This window comes from Rhea pennata, chromosome 28 (assembly GCF_028389875.1).
Source record: "Rhea pennata isolate bPtePen1 chromosome 28, bPtePen1.pri, whole genome shotgun sequence".
In the NCBI taxonomy this organism is placed as follows: domain Eukaryota; kingdom Metazoa; phylum Chordata; class Aves; order Rheiformes; family Rheidae; genus Rhea; species Rhea pennata.
The window spans coordinates 5,257,284-5,270,413 of record NC_084690.1 but is presented as its reverse complement, the minus strand read 5'-3'; the positions used below and the strand labels follow the sequence as shown (position 1 = coordinate 5,270,413).

At 49.1% G+C, this 13,130-nt stretch overlaps 2 protein-coding genes and 1 long non-coding RNA gene across 4 annotated transcripts in view; 1 reads left to right on the top strand and 2 right to left on the bottom strand.

Annotated features, from left to right (window-relative positions):
* The window catches only part of ADAM9 (ADAM metallopeptidase domain 9), a 32,188-nt gene extending 30,493 nt beyond the window's left edge, over nucleotides 1-1,695 (bottom strand). The window contains exons 1-2 of the mRNA XM_062596677.1: nucleotides 1,616-1,695; nucleotides 979-1,040 (exon numbers count right to left, since the gene is read on the bottom strand). Coding sequence (XP_062452661.1) covers nucleotides 979-1,040; nucleotides 1,616-1,695 — 142 coding nt within the window. The remainder of the gene's footprint in view (nucleotides 1-978; nucleotides 1,041-1,615) is intronic.
* Nucleotides 1,696-3,970: 2,275 nt separating this feature from the next.
* On the bottom strand, nucleotides 3,971-5,891 carry LOC134151949 (uncharacterized). Its single transcript, XR_009960929.1, has 3 exons — nucleotides 5,698-5,891; nucleotides 5,312-5,578; nucleotides 3,971-4,419 (listed from the first exon to the last, which is right to left on the bottom strand). It is a non-coding gene; the product is annotated as an uncharacterized LOC134151949 (long non-coding RNA).
* Nucleotides 5,892-6,575: 684 nt separating this feature from the next.
* On the top strand, nucleotides 6,576-7,824 carry TM2D2 (TM2 domain containing 2). Of its 2 annotated transcripts, XM_062596808.1 has the most exons (5): nucleotides 6,576-6,763; nucleotides 6,862-6,949; nucleotides 7,035-7,150; nucleotides 7,268-7,405; nucleotides 7,485-7,824. In XM_062596808.1, the coding sequence occupies exons 1-5, from the start codon at nucleotides 6,588-6,590 to the stop codon at nucleotides 7,639-7,641; spliced, it is 675 nt and encodes a 224-aa protein (XP_062452792.1). In that variant the 5' UTR covers nucleotides 6,576-6,587; the 3' UTR covers nucleotides 7,642-7,824. The 2 variants fall into 2 exon arrangements, with proteins under 2 accessions (XP_062452792.1, XP_062452793.1); XM_062596809.1 differs by having other exon boundaries at nucleotides 7,268-7,574.
* Nucleotides 7,825-13,130: the final 5,306 nt, after the last annotated feature.

The following is a 13,130-nucleotide window of genomic DNA, read 5'->3' as shown; positions in this document are numbered from 1 at the left end:
AGGCATCAACATCAGGGTTAGAAAATACTCCTTGATAATTATTAACAAGTCCTAACTATAAATCTCTCCATTAATGATAAACACACAAGTTTAACACGTTATGTAACATCTCTTTGTAGAAAGAAAACAATGACAAATGAGACCTTTCAGCCTATCGTGTACATATAACATCAAAGTCAGCATCATAAAAGCCTATAAATAAAATATGGTGTCAATTCATTGCCAAACACAACTCAGTAAGATCACTAATGAGTTCTTGCCAACCTCCATTTTCCTGTAGGAAGAGCAGTCTGGCAGCCTGGCTGCTTCAGAGCAGATGAGAGGCTGCTTCTGCCAGGGTATCCTGCCATACCCTGAATGAAGAGTAAGGCTACCTGAAAAGAGAGGGGGAAGAGGCAGGTCTCTTCACAGAACATGCTCTTCTGAAATGCAGTGGAAATATTAATGTGGGGTGATGTATCACCTCAATACAGAAATACAGCGTATGCTCACCCCAAACTTTGGGGTATCGGTACAGAGTTATCTGCCCACCTCGGCCCAGCTTCTACTATGCAGGTTGCAATCAACACAGAAGAACGCCTGAAAGAGCACCGGCACGAAGAGCACTGCCCAGCCCGCCGCGCAACTGCTGGAAAGCAGAGGGATGGCATCCACCGGGTGCCTACAAACAAGCGCAGGTGGAGCTGGATCTCTGCCAGGGCCGGTCAGGTTCTCCGGTCCGAGATGCCTTCCTCGGATGTCAGGCCTGTACGGCAGAAGGCCTGCTGTCCCCCGGGTCCCCGCGCAGCGCGCCTTCCCGCGGGGAGGTTTCCGCGGAGAACCTCCCGGGCAGGACCCGGGCCGCGCCGCCGCCCACGGCCCCCTCCCGCTTGGCGAGCGCCAGGGCAGCGGCTGCCGGGGGCCCGGGCGGCGCGGGGCCCCCGCAGCGGGCGAGGCGCGGGGCTCCGGGCGGCGCGGGCCCGGCGCGGCCGCACTCACCCGGGCGGCGCTGCGGCCGGCTCGGCGCCGCGAGCAGCAGCAGCAGCAGCAGCAGCGGCAGCAGCGGCGGGGGCAGGAGCGGCCGGCGGCGGGGGCAGCTGCCCGCCGCCCGCGCCCAGGCCATGGCGCTCCGGGTCCAGCTCCGCGTCGCTCGGCGGCCGCGGCCTTATGGAGCCGCAGCCGGAGCCTGCGCCGCCGCGGGGCGGGGCCGCCGCCGAACCGCCCCGGCCGGGCCGGGCCGGGCCGGGCCGCCCCGCACGTCGCTCCCGCCGCCGCGGCTTCCCCCCGCACCCCCGGCGGCGGCACCGCGCTGCGGCGCGGGCCGAGGCTCCCGCAGGGCCGCGGGCGAAGCGCGCTCCCGAAAGGCTCCGGGCCTCCAGCCCGCGCTCGCAGAGGCGGCGGCGTCGGAAGGCGAGAACAGCTCTGTCCACCACCTCGCAAATCACGCAAGGAGAAAAAACAGGAGGGCTCGGGAAAAAGACAATGCCACGCAACGCCAGGGCGCGCGAGACGCGGCCCCGGTTTGCTGGCAGTTCGTAGCAAACGTGGAGCCTGCAGGAGGAGATGCCAGTATTTCACGCTGATTCTCAAAGACATGCTGGACGAAGCCTTCAGCCGGCTACTTGAAAACCCTCACGTATCTGAGGGCGGCACTCGTATATGCCAAGAACCACTGCAGTAACTTTGGGTTCTAAGCAAACACTTACTGAAGGACATCCCTAGGAGAAGCTGTGCGATTCCCAGGGCAGAAGATGCTCACACATGCTTACAAGAGCCAGTTTTCAGTGGAAGAGGTAGGACTTCAACAAGAGTGGCAGCACGCCACCCACAGCAGTGGCAACACTGCAGGAACTTCAGTCAAACATCCCTAACCACATCTGAGAAGTTTAATAGAGTTCTGTGTGATGGTTGCTAAGCTAGGGCTTCCTGCAACCACACGGAGAAACACCACACTTCAGCAAGAGCCCCATTACCTGAGGAGAAATATCTGAGCAATACATCCTCACTCGAGAAACACTGGCAAAAATCTATCTTTAAGATTTGCTACTATTACTTCAGAGGAAAAAAAGAATCAACCGTAAATTAAAGGATGCTTTACCATTCCTGCCATTCAAATGTCCTAAAGAAAAAAGCTGAAAAGAATTGGTATCATCACAGAAAAAAATATCCTCCTAGCCTTTTCTTCAGAAACTGCTTTATAAACTGGAAACATCTGGAGATAAAACTTCACTTTAACACTCCACTATGTAATATCATGGGATATAGATAAGTAATAGAGAAATAAACTCCTTCCGGAATGAAAGATCATCCAAAACTTTACTGCCTTCCGCTCTAAGTGTCATACATGGGCTTTGACCTGCCTCTAATAACATATAGCAGCATATTGAACACCTTTCCAAAACAGTATATGGAGCACTATGTCTTCCTCTGAGAGCAGGCAAAATAAACAACATGTGACATATTAGTCATGTTACTTAATAGGTTATAGAAAAGCACTCTCATGGTAGAGTGATAGGCAGGTTACGAGATCCTTCATAAAGAAAATCAAATTTTACTGACAACTTTTCAGATACTGATAACATTTCAGGGTTTTGATTGTGGTACATGATGGGTTTTTTTTTGTTTCTTTCGTCTGCACATTCTTTTTCCTAATAGGTTGATAATGTCGAACAAGAACAATTCAGTGAAAGTACCTCACTGCAGATAAAGAGCCAGACTTATGCCAAAGGCCACATACATCTAATCAGCACAAATGCAAACCACAGACAACTCTAATATTAGCTCCCTTTGAGGGCTATTAGCAATAAATATCCAAATACACCCAAGTTCTCACTTACACTCGCAGGGGTCTAACTGACAGCTACATTGTTTTACAAATTGCTCTTGAATGCACATTTTACAGAAAAGGCCATTTATAAGCATGTAGTAGGTTAAGCAAATGGCACAAGTCTTCTCCTTGCCCATCAATTTTCTGAGGAAATTTAAGAATCTTTTATTGCTATCACTTTGGTGAATAATTGAAGAGGAAATAGGCATTTGCCCCACAGCATTCCAAAACTCTGCATCTATTTTTTCCAGGAGCTATAGGAAGATGACCTGCTACTCAGGTTTCCCCCCAGGCTCCAGCAACTGAGTAACCTCCATTTTCTGTTGGAAGGAAGAAACACAGTTCCATCTTATGAGCCATTTTTAACATGCCCTAATGGAGCAAGCCATGAAGCTATACAGGAAGCAGACACACTAAATTACATAATACTGTAGGTGATACATAGGATGGTATTCCTGTCTGATGTTAGAAAAAGCTTTTATGTGGGATAGCATTTCTTTATGTAGGATAGGGTTTTATCTTCAATCCATATGAAAGTTGTATGTAACTTCTGAGACAGGTAGTACTAGCGCTTCCCGGAAGCTAGATGTTAACCAACATGGATAAGGCTTCCCATGGATTAGGCTAATGCCATGGATCAAACACAAATATCATCGTGCAGTGTACAAACAATGCATAAACATGAATCATCCAAGGAGTAAGTAGTTCCTGCCCGAGGGGCATGAGATTCACATTTAGCAAGAGCCATATCCAGCTCCTTTTACCTCTCCTGCCACTTACCACCACTGTTTCAGCCTTGGAATAAAAGGGATTTAAGATAATACGTCTCAAAGCCCCAAACTCTAAAAATAAACTGTAAACAAGCCAGCAAACCTGATACAGCTTATGACTACACATTTTGGGTAAAATGTGAACCTGCCAATTTTGGAAGCAAACACTCTGCAGCATTGCTTATCTGATTAATCAGGTGAAATACACTCGAAATTACCATATAAATGTATCCATATAAGCTGCTATCATTCAGATATGGCAGAAGACATTCTTAGAAAAGAACCAGGTGAAACAAATCAACAAAATCCTGGAACTATCATGATGTCTTAAATCACAAATGAAACCTCAAAGGCAAGCACAGGCTGCTCATGCAATTAGTTGTGTTCAGCACCGGCTTTATGACTAGAATAAGACCAAGCAAGAAAATACATACAAGAGCACTGGAGATTACTGGATATTAAAATCAGGATGTTTCATCTCTTTGAAGACTTAAATATGTTTGATACTCTCTTAAATAGCTATGAAAATCAGAAACAGGAAATATCTCAAAGTGGACTCATTAAGAAATATACACACGTAGAAACCAAATAGGCATACTGGACATCTAATTTCCACAGGAAATTGGCAATAGAAGAGTAATCCATGTGATTTCATAGCCAGGCTTCCTGAAGATGATGGGGCTGGTGAGACAAAAAGATGCAACAACTACTTACGCCAAAGGATTTACAGTAGATATTGGGCAGGACCTCACACACCATCTGGAGAATGCAGGGGGAATTTGGTGTTTTCCAAAAACAAGCATTCCAGCATCCTTTGACAGAACAGGTACTCAGTCTTCTTGCCTGCAGTAAATGGTAGGACCATAAGATGCCAGCCCCATATCCTATGGGATGCAGTGAAGAGGACACTGCGAGACCAGAGATGTAATGAACGGTAAATAATAGGAGCCTTTACATCTACTCTGACATAGTAAACAAAGTTTAAGAAAATAGGTTTGTTTTGTTTTGTTTTGTTTTGTTTTTTGTCACTGCCAGTCTCCTCCATATTCTTTATATTTTTGACTGGTTTCTAAAGGAAGTCAGGTCAATGAAATAACACAAGGGCAGTATGGTCCAATATATCAGGAATAAATCATGTACTCATGAAGTTCACTGAAACTTTGTGAGGTTGCAAGATACACGCTGCAAGACTGCGGTTTAGTGAGTCATACTGTGCTCAAACTAACAGGGAGGGGAGAGGATAAGGAATTAATTCCCCAAACAGATATCTACTGTTTGTCAGTTTTTTTCTCACAGTTCTGTAACAAAGCTGTAGAATCAGCAAGAAGAAATTTCTCAGAAATCCTCATGATTGGGCTAGGCATTACAGTCCTCCTCCAGTGAGAGCTGAACACACCTCTTTGCCAGACTGAAGGACTATAAGGACTCAAAACTAAGCCAATTAAATATATACTAAAAAAAATATAGCAACATCAGGTATGTTATCTTCTTCCAGCCTTAACCCTGCTGCTTCCACATCCTCTCCCCATTCCATTTTCACACTGTCTGTTTACAAACACGATATATATGCCAGATTAAGGACTTTGGATGCAGTCAGGGCTTCACCGAAATCATCATTGATTTCAATTGGCTGATTGGCAGGTACAAGTACTGTTAATCACCATTTCCCAAATGCATTCTTATCAAATTGCATGTTTTGCCTGACCTCCAGCAGGAGTTAATGAATGCTACATACCTGTCTCAAATTGTGCTTAGCATTTTCAATCTGATGACCTCAGGACACTATGGGGCCATTAAATCAGGGTTGTTGTGGATTTCTGTTTTGGTTTTCTCTTCTTCTTAAGGAAGCAAGTGGAAAAGAGACAGCAGCTTCTCCAGATTCAGGGAGTCAGTAGTAGGATCCAAGTCGCCAATCCTCTATCTTTATATAGCCAAGTCGACTACCCTCTTCACTTGATCACTGGGCGCCATCCAAAAAGCACCCGCTTAGACCTCTACATCCCTTTGAGCACAAAAAGGGGCCAAGATTAGGCAAAGCGGTTTCCCAATGTCAACTAGTTGTACAAGGGGCAGCGGGAGTTAGGACAGAAAAGGTGTTATCTGATCACAAGAAACACGCACCGTTTGCCTCTGAAGGTTAAACCGGCCCTGCCACACCCCAGCAGGACTAGTTTTGCCTCCAGGAAGGGCGATGCACTAGGCCACCCTCGGAGACCCTTCCCTGTCTTCCTGTTAACGGGAAGCCGCGGACAAGGCGCATCCCGCGTCTTCGCAAAACGCTGCCGGAGCCGCACCTCGGCGAGCCCCCCGGAGCAGAGGGCGCTTCGCCGCCCCGGCCCTCGGCCGCCCGGGAACGCACCTCCCGCGGGGGCCGCGGCACCGGCCGCCCGGCCCCGAGGCGCCGCCCGCGCCAGGGCGCCTCGCGCGGCCGCCACAGCGGAGGGAGCCGAGCACAACGCGCCAGGGCCGGGCCGCGCCCGCGCCCCCCCGGCGCTGGGGATAGGAGGGGCGCCGGGCCGGGCCGGGCCGGGCCGGGCCGGGCCGGGCCGGGCCGGGCCTTCCCGCGCCCTCTCCCCCAGCGCTGGGGCTCGGAGGGGCGCCGGGCCGCGCCGGGCCTTCCCCGCGCCCGCACCCCCCCGGCGCTGGGGCTCCGAGGGGCGCCGCGCCGGGCCGGGCCGGGCCGGGCCTTCCCGCGTCCTCCCCCCCGGCGCTGGGGCTCCGAGGGGCGCCGCGCCGGGCCGGGCCGGGCCGGGCCACGCGCAGCGCGCAGGCCGCTCCCCGCGCCGCGGCCCGCCCCCATGGCCCCGCCCCCGCCCATTGGCTAGCGGGCCAGACTAGCAGCCAATCGCCTCCGCGCTTCGCGCACACTTCCGCCTGGCGTCTTCATCGCGGCTTCTCCGCTCCCCGCCCCGCTCCTCTCCCATTGGCTGCGGGCGGCTGCGTCCCGCCCCGCCGCGGCAGGCCGGGCGCGCCCATTGGCTGGCCGCGGGGCAGGGAGGGAGGCGGGCGCGATGGCGGCGCGGCTGAGCTACGCGCTGCTGTGCGGGCAGGCCGCGCTGCTGCTCGGCAACCTGCTGCTGCTGCGCGGCGGCGCGCGGAGCCACGGCCACAACGGCACCGAGGCGGCGGCGGCGCCCGCCTGGGCCTACGGCGACGCGCGGGCGCCGCTCGTGCTCTGCGCCTACCTGTGAGCGGGGCGGCGGCGGGGCCGGGCGGCGGCGGGGCCGGGGGGGCCCGGGGGGCCGCGCCGCCGCCGCCCCCTCACCGCGACGCTCCCCGCCGCAGGCCCGAGGAGTTCGTGGAGTGCGAGGAGCCCGTGGACCACGGCGGCAACGCCACGGCGCAGCAGGAGCTGGGCCACGGCTGCGTGAAGGTGAGGCGGCGGCGGCGCGGCGGGCCGGGCCGGGCCGGGCCCTCCCCGCGGCGCGGCGCGGCTCACGGCGCCGCCGCCTCCGCAGCTCGGCGGCCAGGCCTACGGCGACGTGGAGCACACGCGGGTGCAGTGCCGGGCGCTGGACGGCATCGAGTGCGCCGAGCCGCGGAGCTTCCTGCGCGGCAGCAGGCCCTGCATCAAGTAGGAGCCGCCTCCGCGGGCGCGCAGCCCCCCCCGGCGGCGGGCGCCGCGCTGCGGCGGCCCCCGGGCCCGGGCCGGGCTCCCCGCCTGACGCGCTGCCCGCCGCCTCGCCTGCAGGTACACCGGACACTACTTCATTACCACCTTGCTCTACTCCTTCTTCCTGGGCTGCTTCGGCGTGGACCGGTTCTGCCTGGGCCACACGGGGACAGCCGTGGGGAAGCTGCTGACGCTCGGAGGACTTGGCATCTGGTGGTTTGTTGATCTGATTCTTCTCATCACCGGCGGGCTGATGCCCAGCGATGGCAGCAACTGGTGCACGGTTTATTGACAGGCGCGAAGGCAGTTCCCGAGAGCTGATCCCCAAAGAAGCCAGCCGCATCTCTGCGGGCTTGGAGATAGACTTCTGCATCTGCTCTGTAGCATCGGAACAGGCTTCTCTTGGAGGTTTCTGCCATATACAGACATGCATTTACAAAGCTGTAAGTTAATTTGCAGAGCAGGTATTCCTGATAGCTCTTCTGTGCGTATCTTGGATTTAATTTAAATGTTGAACATCGCTGTGCATCTTGCTTGTTTAAAATAATCTGGAATTTTTCTCCTCCAGCAGGTAATACTTTAAAAATTAGGCCTTACAAACACAAATAAATCTTAAAATAAAGTGTGGAAAGAGAGCTGTTACTGAACTTCATTTCTGTAATTGTTTGAGCATATGACTGGACTTATTCTTAACATTAGAGTACATACAACCAAATGAGGATGCAGTTAGAGGTGGAAGCTGTGGCTTTGTGTTACTAGGCTTAAAATAAATAAATAAATAAAGTTCTGTAACTTAAAGATATTACAGAGCCTGTGGCAAAACGATAAGCTCTACTTCCAAGTTGTTTGCTTAAGATTATATTCACTATTTGTTGAAAGCTGGGAAGCTGAATTAGGTTGCTTAGTATAAACTTCATCCTTCTGGAGAATATAAATTTCTGTTCTTTCCAGGCTGGCACAGTGCAGCAAATAAAGCTGCGATTCAGGCTTCATGAAAGAAGCACTAATTTCCGTTTATTATCTTCCCCAGCATGGTAGTGTTCTAACAGCATTATCTGCGGACATTGCAACTATTCCAAAGTTGTACCTTGGCTGTATTAAGATTACCTGTTCTTCTTCCTGTCCTCCTCCCTTCGTAGCCAAGGGCATTTTGCGTAGTATTATAGCTACATGCGGGCTCTGCGGAATAGGTCACAGGGCATGAGCTGGTGGACAAAAACAGACCACAGCAGAGATTAGACATTTGATAGTTACCATTTGAGAGGTAGCCATTAAAAGTGTGAAAGGCAAAATAGACATGTTCAATGGCACAGAAGGGAATTAATACTCTCTAATATACCTTGTAAAATTCATAATCTCTACAGAAGACAGCTACTGTTAATGCTAGATACTGTTGTACACCAGCTATTCTCCTACCTATGTGCTTGAGGTGAAATATTTTTCCAAGTCATTATCATTTCTCATGTTACTTCATTCTTTGGATAGTTATGAAGAAGTATGACCTGAGGTTTGTATTTGCTGCTTTCCAATAATTAGGGTCTGTTAACTTGTTGTTGTTCTAGTAGTGAAAAATTTAGAAAGTTAAATATTCAGTTTTAAACTTAAGTCCAACTTAGCTGAGGGAAAATAGTTCTAATGAAAGGAGGTTCTTCATTGATTTCATCTGTAATTACAGTCAAGCAGGCATCTTCATTTCTTGGCAAACCACAACTGAAAGGACATTACTTTTTTAATGGTTTCACTTGTATCCTCAGTGGAAGTGACCATTTTCCTATTAATGGCAATAATTACATCACCATCTCTCATACCAGAACTGTAATGAAACTAGAGTTTTTATAATAGATGAGGAAAAATATTTCACTTCTACATAGCTAAAACCAATACTTTCTACAGCCACAGTGTGGCAGTTTCACAGTGGCCTACTGTGTACAATTGTAATTGAACCGTCTAAACTAGGTTATGGTAACTGTAAGTTGATCCTCAGGAACTGCAAGATTCCTGACCATGCAAGCCTTAGCTACATTTGAAATCTATTTTGATGATCTTCGCTTAAATAACATTTGCTTTTCAAAAGGTATTTCATCATAATGCCTGTGCAGCAGGCTGCATATTTTTTTGCTGCTCTTAGGTATTTGTGTTCTTTAAAACTCAGAAGCATTCAGTGACACGCATTTGTGTTTTACAGTTATTCTATCACAGAGCTTTATTTGCAGATTCTGGTAATGTTCTTAGATGAAGCAAATCAACTCAGCACCTGAGGAGTTAGGGATATTGCACATATTTATGTCAGTGACAAGATTAGTCCTGATTCATAAGCTTCTGCCCCAGTTAATTGATGGCAAATGCACAAAAGTGCCAAATAAAAGCTTTGCCTCATTAGCGATGGAAGGCTTAGTTCCACTCATGAGCTGCAGGGAATGGTCAGGAGCCATCAAATTGCTGGGAAGGGGGGAGAATTGGAGAAGAGTTAATCCCACATCTCGTACAGCCACATGCTAGTCAGTCCTCTGCACAAAGCATTGTTTCAGAGTACAATATACAATGCACGTACTACAGAAATGAGTAGAAGTTTCAAGCAGCCAGATACACAAAAGAGGAAGTCCTACCAGTTGCAGTTTGAAAACTGAGTTGAATAAAAATGGGAAAAGAAAGCTAAAGTAAATCACAAAGACCCAGAAGCAGACATGAAATCCACATATGTAAAAGTCCAGTAGCATTTGACGTAAAATAAAGCAAACAAACTTTCCATTTTCAGAGTTTTGCAAATTCCAGACCCTCCAGTCTGCATTTGGCTAATTTCTGCCTGGATTACTTCTACTTCTGTCTTCAGTGGAACTACAGAGAGGTTCAAATAGTCATGGAATTGTGCCCATTCTAGTTTTGGTTTGTGGTTTCTTGCAACAACTCCTCCTCTCTGGGGAATGGGATTTATATCCCATTTAGGTCACAAGCGAACTGAATTTGGCAGCTTTGTTTTGGTCTCAGGGCAGTGCGTGTGGAGAGCCTACTTCATAAAACTACCACATTCTTTAGACCAGTTGAATAACTGGGCTGAAAAGCCCATTGTGGAAAAAAAATGGTGCAAGTCAGAAAGAAAAAATAATTCTGTATGCATAAGCCCATCTTCATTAACATCGCTCCATGTTCTAAGCCTAGCAGCTGCCAGCTAACAGCAGGATCTCAAATTCTTTTCGTATATGAGATGGTCATTGACTAAACTGAGAAAGAAGACTCTCGGGTATTGGTCTAATATCTTTCCTCCTGCTCTTGTGTTCAGAAAGGCAAAAGTAATCGTCATTTCCCCACCACCACTGTGCATAGTATCTGTCAAGACCAGAATCAGAACTTCCGTTCCAATTTTTTAATTCAAAACTAAGCTGAAGCTTCAAAAGAATTCTCTGTTCTGGCTTAAAATAATCAGAATTCAGCCACCTTGATACCTGGACACTTGATGTTTTTCTGCTTCTCCTGTATCTTCTCTGACCTCAGCACTGTTAACACAGTGCAGGTTACACTTGAAACATACTTGCTTTGCACCTACAGTTTGGCTGCCTGTTAAAATGATAGATCTTGCCCTAACAGAAAGCACAAAATCATACTCAGCTAATGCTCCCATTGAAAGCAGAAAGGAAATTTGTCTAATTCCAGAAAGCAAAATGAGGCTTTCACGAGTGCATATTTAAGTTACTCGGTCTTTGACAGTATTCTGCGTCTTTTTTGTGGTAAAGGTATGAGGGTAATGTGAATCAACTGGAAATGCTCCAACAGCTGCTGCAGTGGCCTTTATGCAAGGCGCATTCACCCTGCATTCAGAGATGCGAATCTTTGTATAGTATTTCCTTCCAAACAGTGCAAAAGACACTTTGAAGAAACCTCTGCACTACCCATGTAGAGATTGATATCAGAGCCATTATTTTTAGATTCCTACCTTGCTGCAGCAGTTCCTTGGATCACTTCAGAAACAAACTCCCAAACAGTGAGTGCTGAGAGGTTTGCAGGAGGCAAGGGACAAGAGGTGAGCATGACACTCCTCCATCAGAAGGGCACAAAGCAGATCCCCATCCTTTGCTTGTGAGCCATGGCACCCCTCAGTGACAGGCGGGGACAAGTCTGAGCTTACTGCGGAGCCACTTGTGTCACAGCAGTTCCAAACTAAGCCATAGACCTTCTCCTTGTTGTTAGGTCAGCGTAGCTGGTTCTCCTCTATTCCAGAATCTTAACTACAGCAAGAGCAGCCAAGACTCGACACTTCCTGGATGCAACTTCCCTGTGTGGTATGCTCCGATTGCTGCATGGACGTGAACACACAGAGGAGAGGCGCCCGTGAGGCAATTGCTAATTACAGAGTGGATCTCTCAGCCCAAACCTGGGAATTGCTGGGGCATCGCTCTTTGGGCGGCAAGGAAACTCACTTAAATCTGACCAAAGAATTCCATGCTGCCTGCAGTTCCTGAGCTCCCAGGGGAAGTCTGGAGTTTGTTCTTACATTGATGATGACGTCTGAGTGTACTCCACACCTGAGACCTTCGGGCCGAGCTCTCTGCGTGCTGCTCCCAATGCCCATCGTCACGAGCAGCACAGGCAGAGCAGGCTGGGGACAAGCCAGAGCAGCGAGGCTGACTGGGTAGGCACTAAACCCCAACCCCTCCCGCTGGTGCCAACAGGCTCCAGGGGCAGGAACTAAGTGGCACAATCAAGGCTGAAAAAAAAAAAAATCCTAAGCCCTCTGAGGTCTGGGGGGGTTAGTGTTTAGCTACTGACCTCTGAAAGAAGGAGCTGTCTTTACACTGCAGGGCTCCTTCAGATCACAACTTTCTTTCAATCTTTGAGGATGAGCTCTCTGAAAGCTAACCAATCCAGCTACAGGAGGCAGCAAATAGGTGCTGTGGGGGTGCAACATCAGGACATCAAAGAAAGGTAAACTCAGTTACGTGTATGTACACAATGTGCCAGTGAGCCCTCACCCGATACACTTGGGTACAAACATGCAGGGTAAACTAGCAGGCAGCTCAGACCACACAAAACATTTTCAAGTTGTGATGCAGCAAGTTTAGTCTCACCTTATTCCATACGAGCAGCATCGCCTGTTTTTAAGGGAGGGCTTTTGATAACCCCTTCATGCTCTCCAGGTGATAGTAATGCACTCCTGTTCACAATACAGCTTGCCTGATCATGCAGTAGGACTAAAGTTCATGGCACCTGACATTCATCTTTTCTCTGCTGTTTAACACACACACACCAAGAATTATTTATGAACTCTCAAACACCTGCCAGAAATATTATCCATTCTTTCCCTTTATAGCTGGGGAAGAATCTTTACCATGCTGCCTTTACAGGTGTGATTATACATCAGTGTGCAGTCTGAATCATCTCTAACGTTTTCAGTCCAGTACACATTTTTAATGAGTACCCACTCATTTTAAGTGGAATTCTGATTCACTTTAATGGGGAATTTAGCTTGAAAGCCAGTCTTACAAGACAGCTGGAGAGGAGGGGAGGAGGGATTACTTGCCAGGCTTTCAAAAACCAGGTTCAAAAATAGTCACTTCCATGTTTCTATTTTTAATGAAAGTGACTCTCATTCCCACTCTGCGTTTAAGACTTACCTTTGTGCAGAAGAGCAGTATTTACTTCACGTGCTTTTCCACATGCCAGCAACAAACTGCCCAGCCCATGGAGTTCATTTTGTCACACAAAGTGGGAAAGGGAGGAGAGGGAAGCAGGAGGGACTTCACAAGAGGAAAGAAAAGAACAATTTGATCCTCATTAGCGGGAGTTTCTGAAGAGAAACTCCCGCTACAGTTAGGCAAAGTCATGCAGGGCTGTATTAACAACTCAGTGCTACTCTTGACAGTGAAAACGATGCTTTGCAGTACAAACCCAGGCTGCTTGTAAGCCAGCCCTGAAAGCAGGCCCCTCTGGATCCCACCTGAAAAATAGT

Excerpts from the sequence above, each read along its gene's own strand:
- TM2D2 (XM_062596808.1), top strand. The coding sequence starts at position 6,588 with ATGGCGGCGCGGCTGAGCTACGCGCTGCTGTGCGGGCAGGCCGCGCTG. Across the intron at positions 6,764-6,861 it reads CTCGTGCTCTGCGCCTACCT|GCCCGAGGAGTTCGTGGAGT; the intron begins GTGAGCGGGGCG and ends TCCCCGCCGCAG. Across the intron at positions 6,950-7,034 it reads TGGGCCACGGCTGCGTGAAG|CTCGGCGGCCAGGCCTACGG; the intron begins GTGAGGCGGCGG and ends CCGCCTCCGCAG.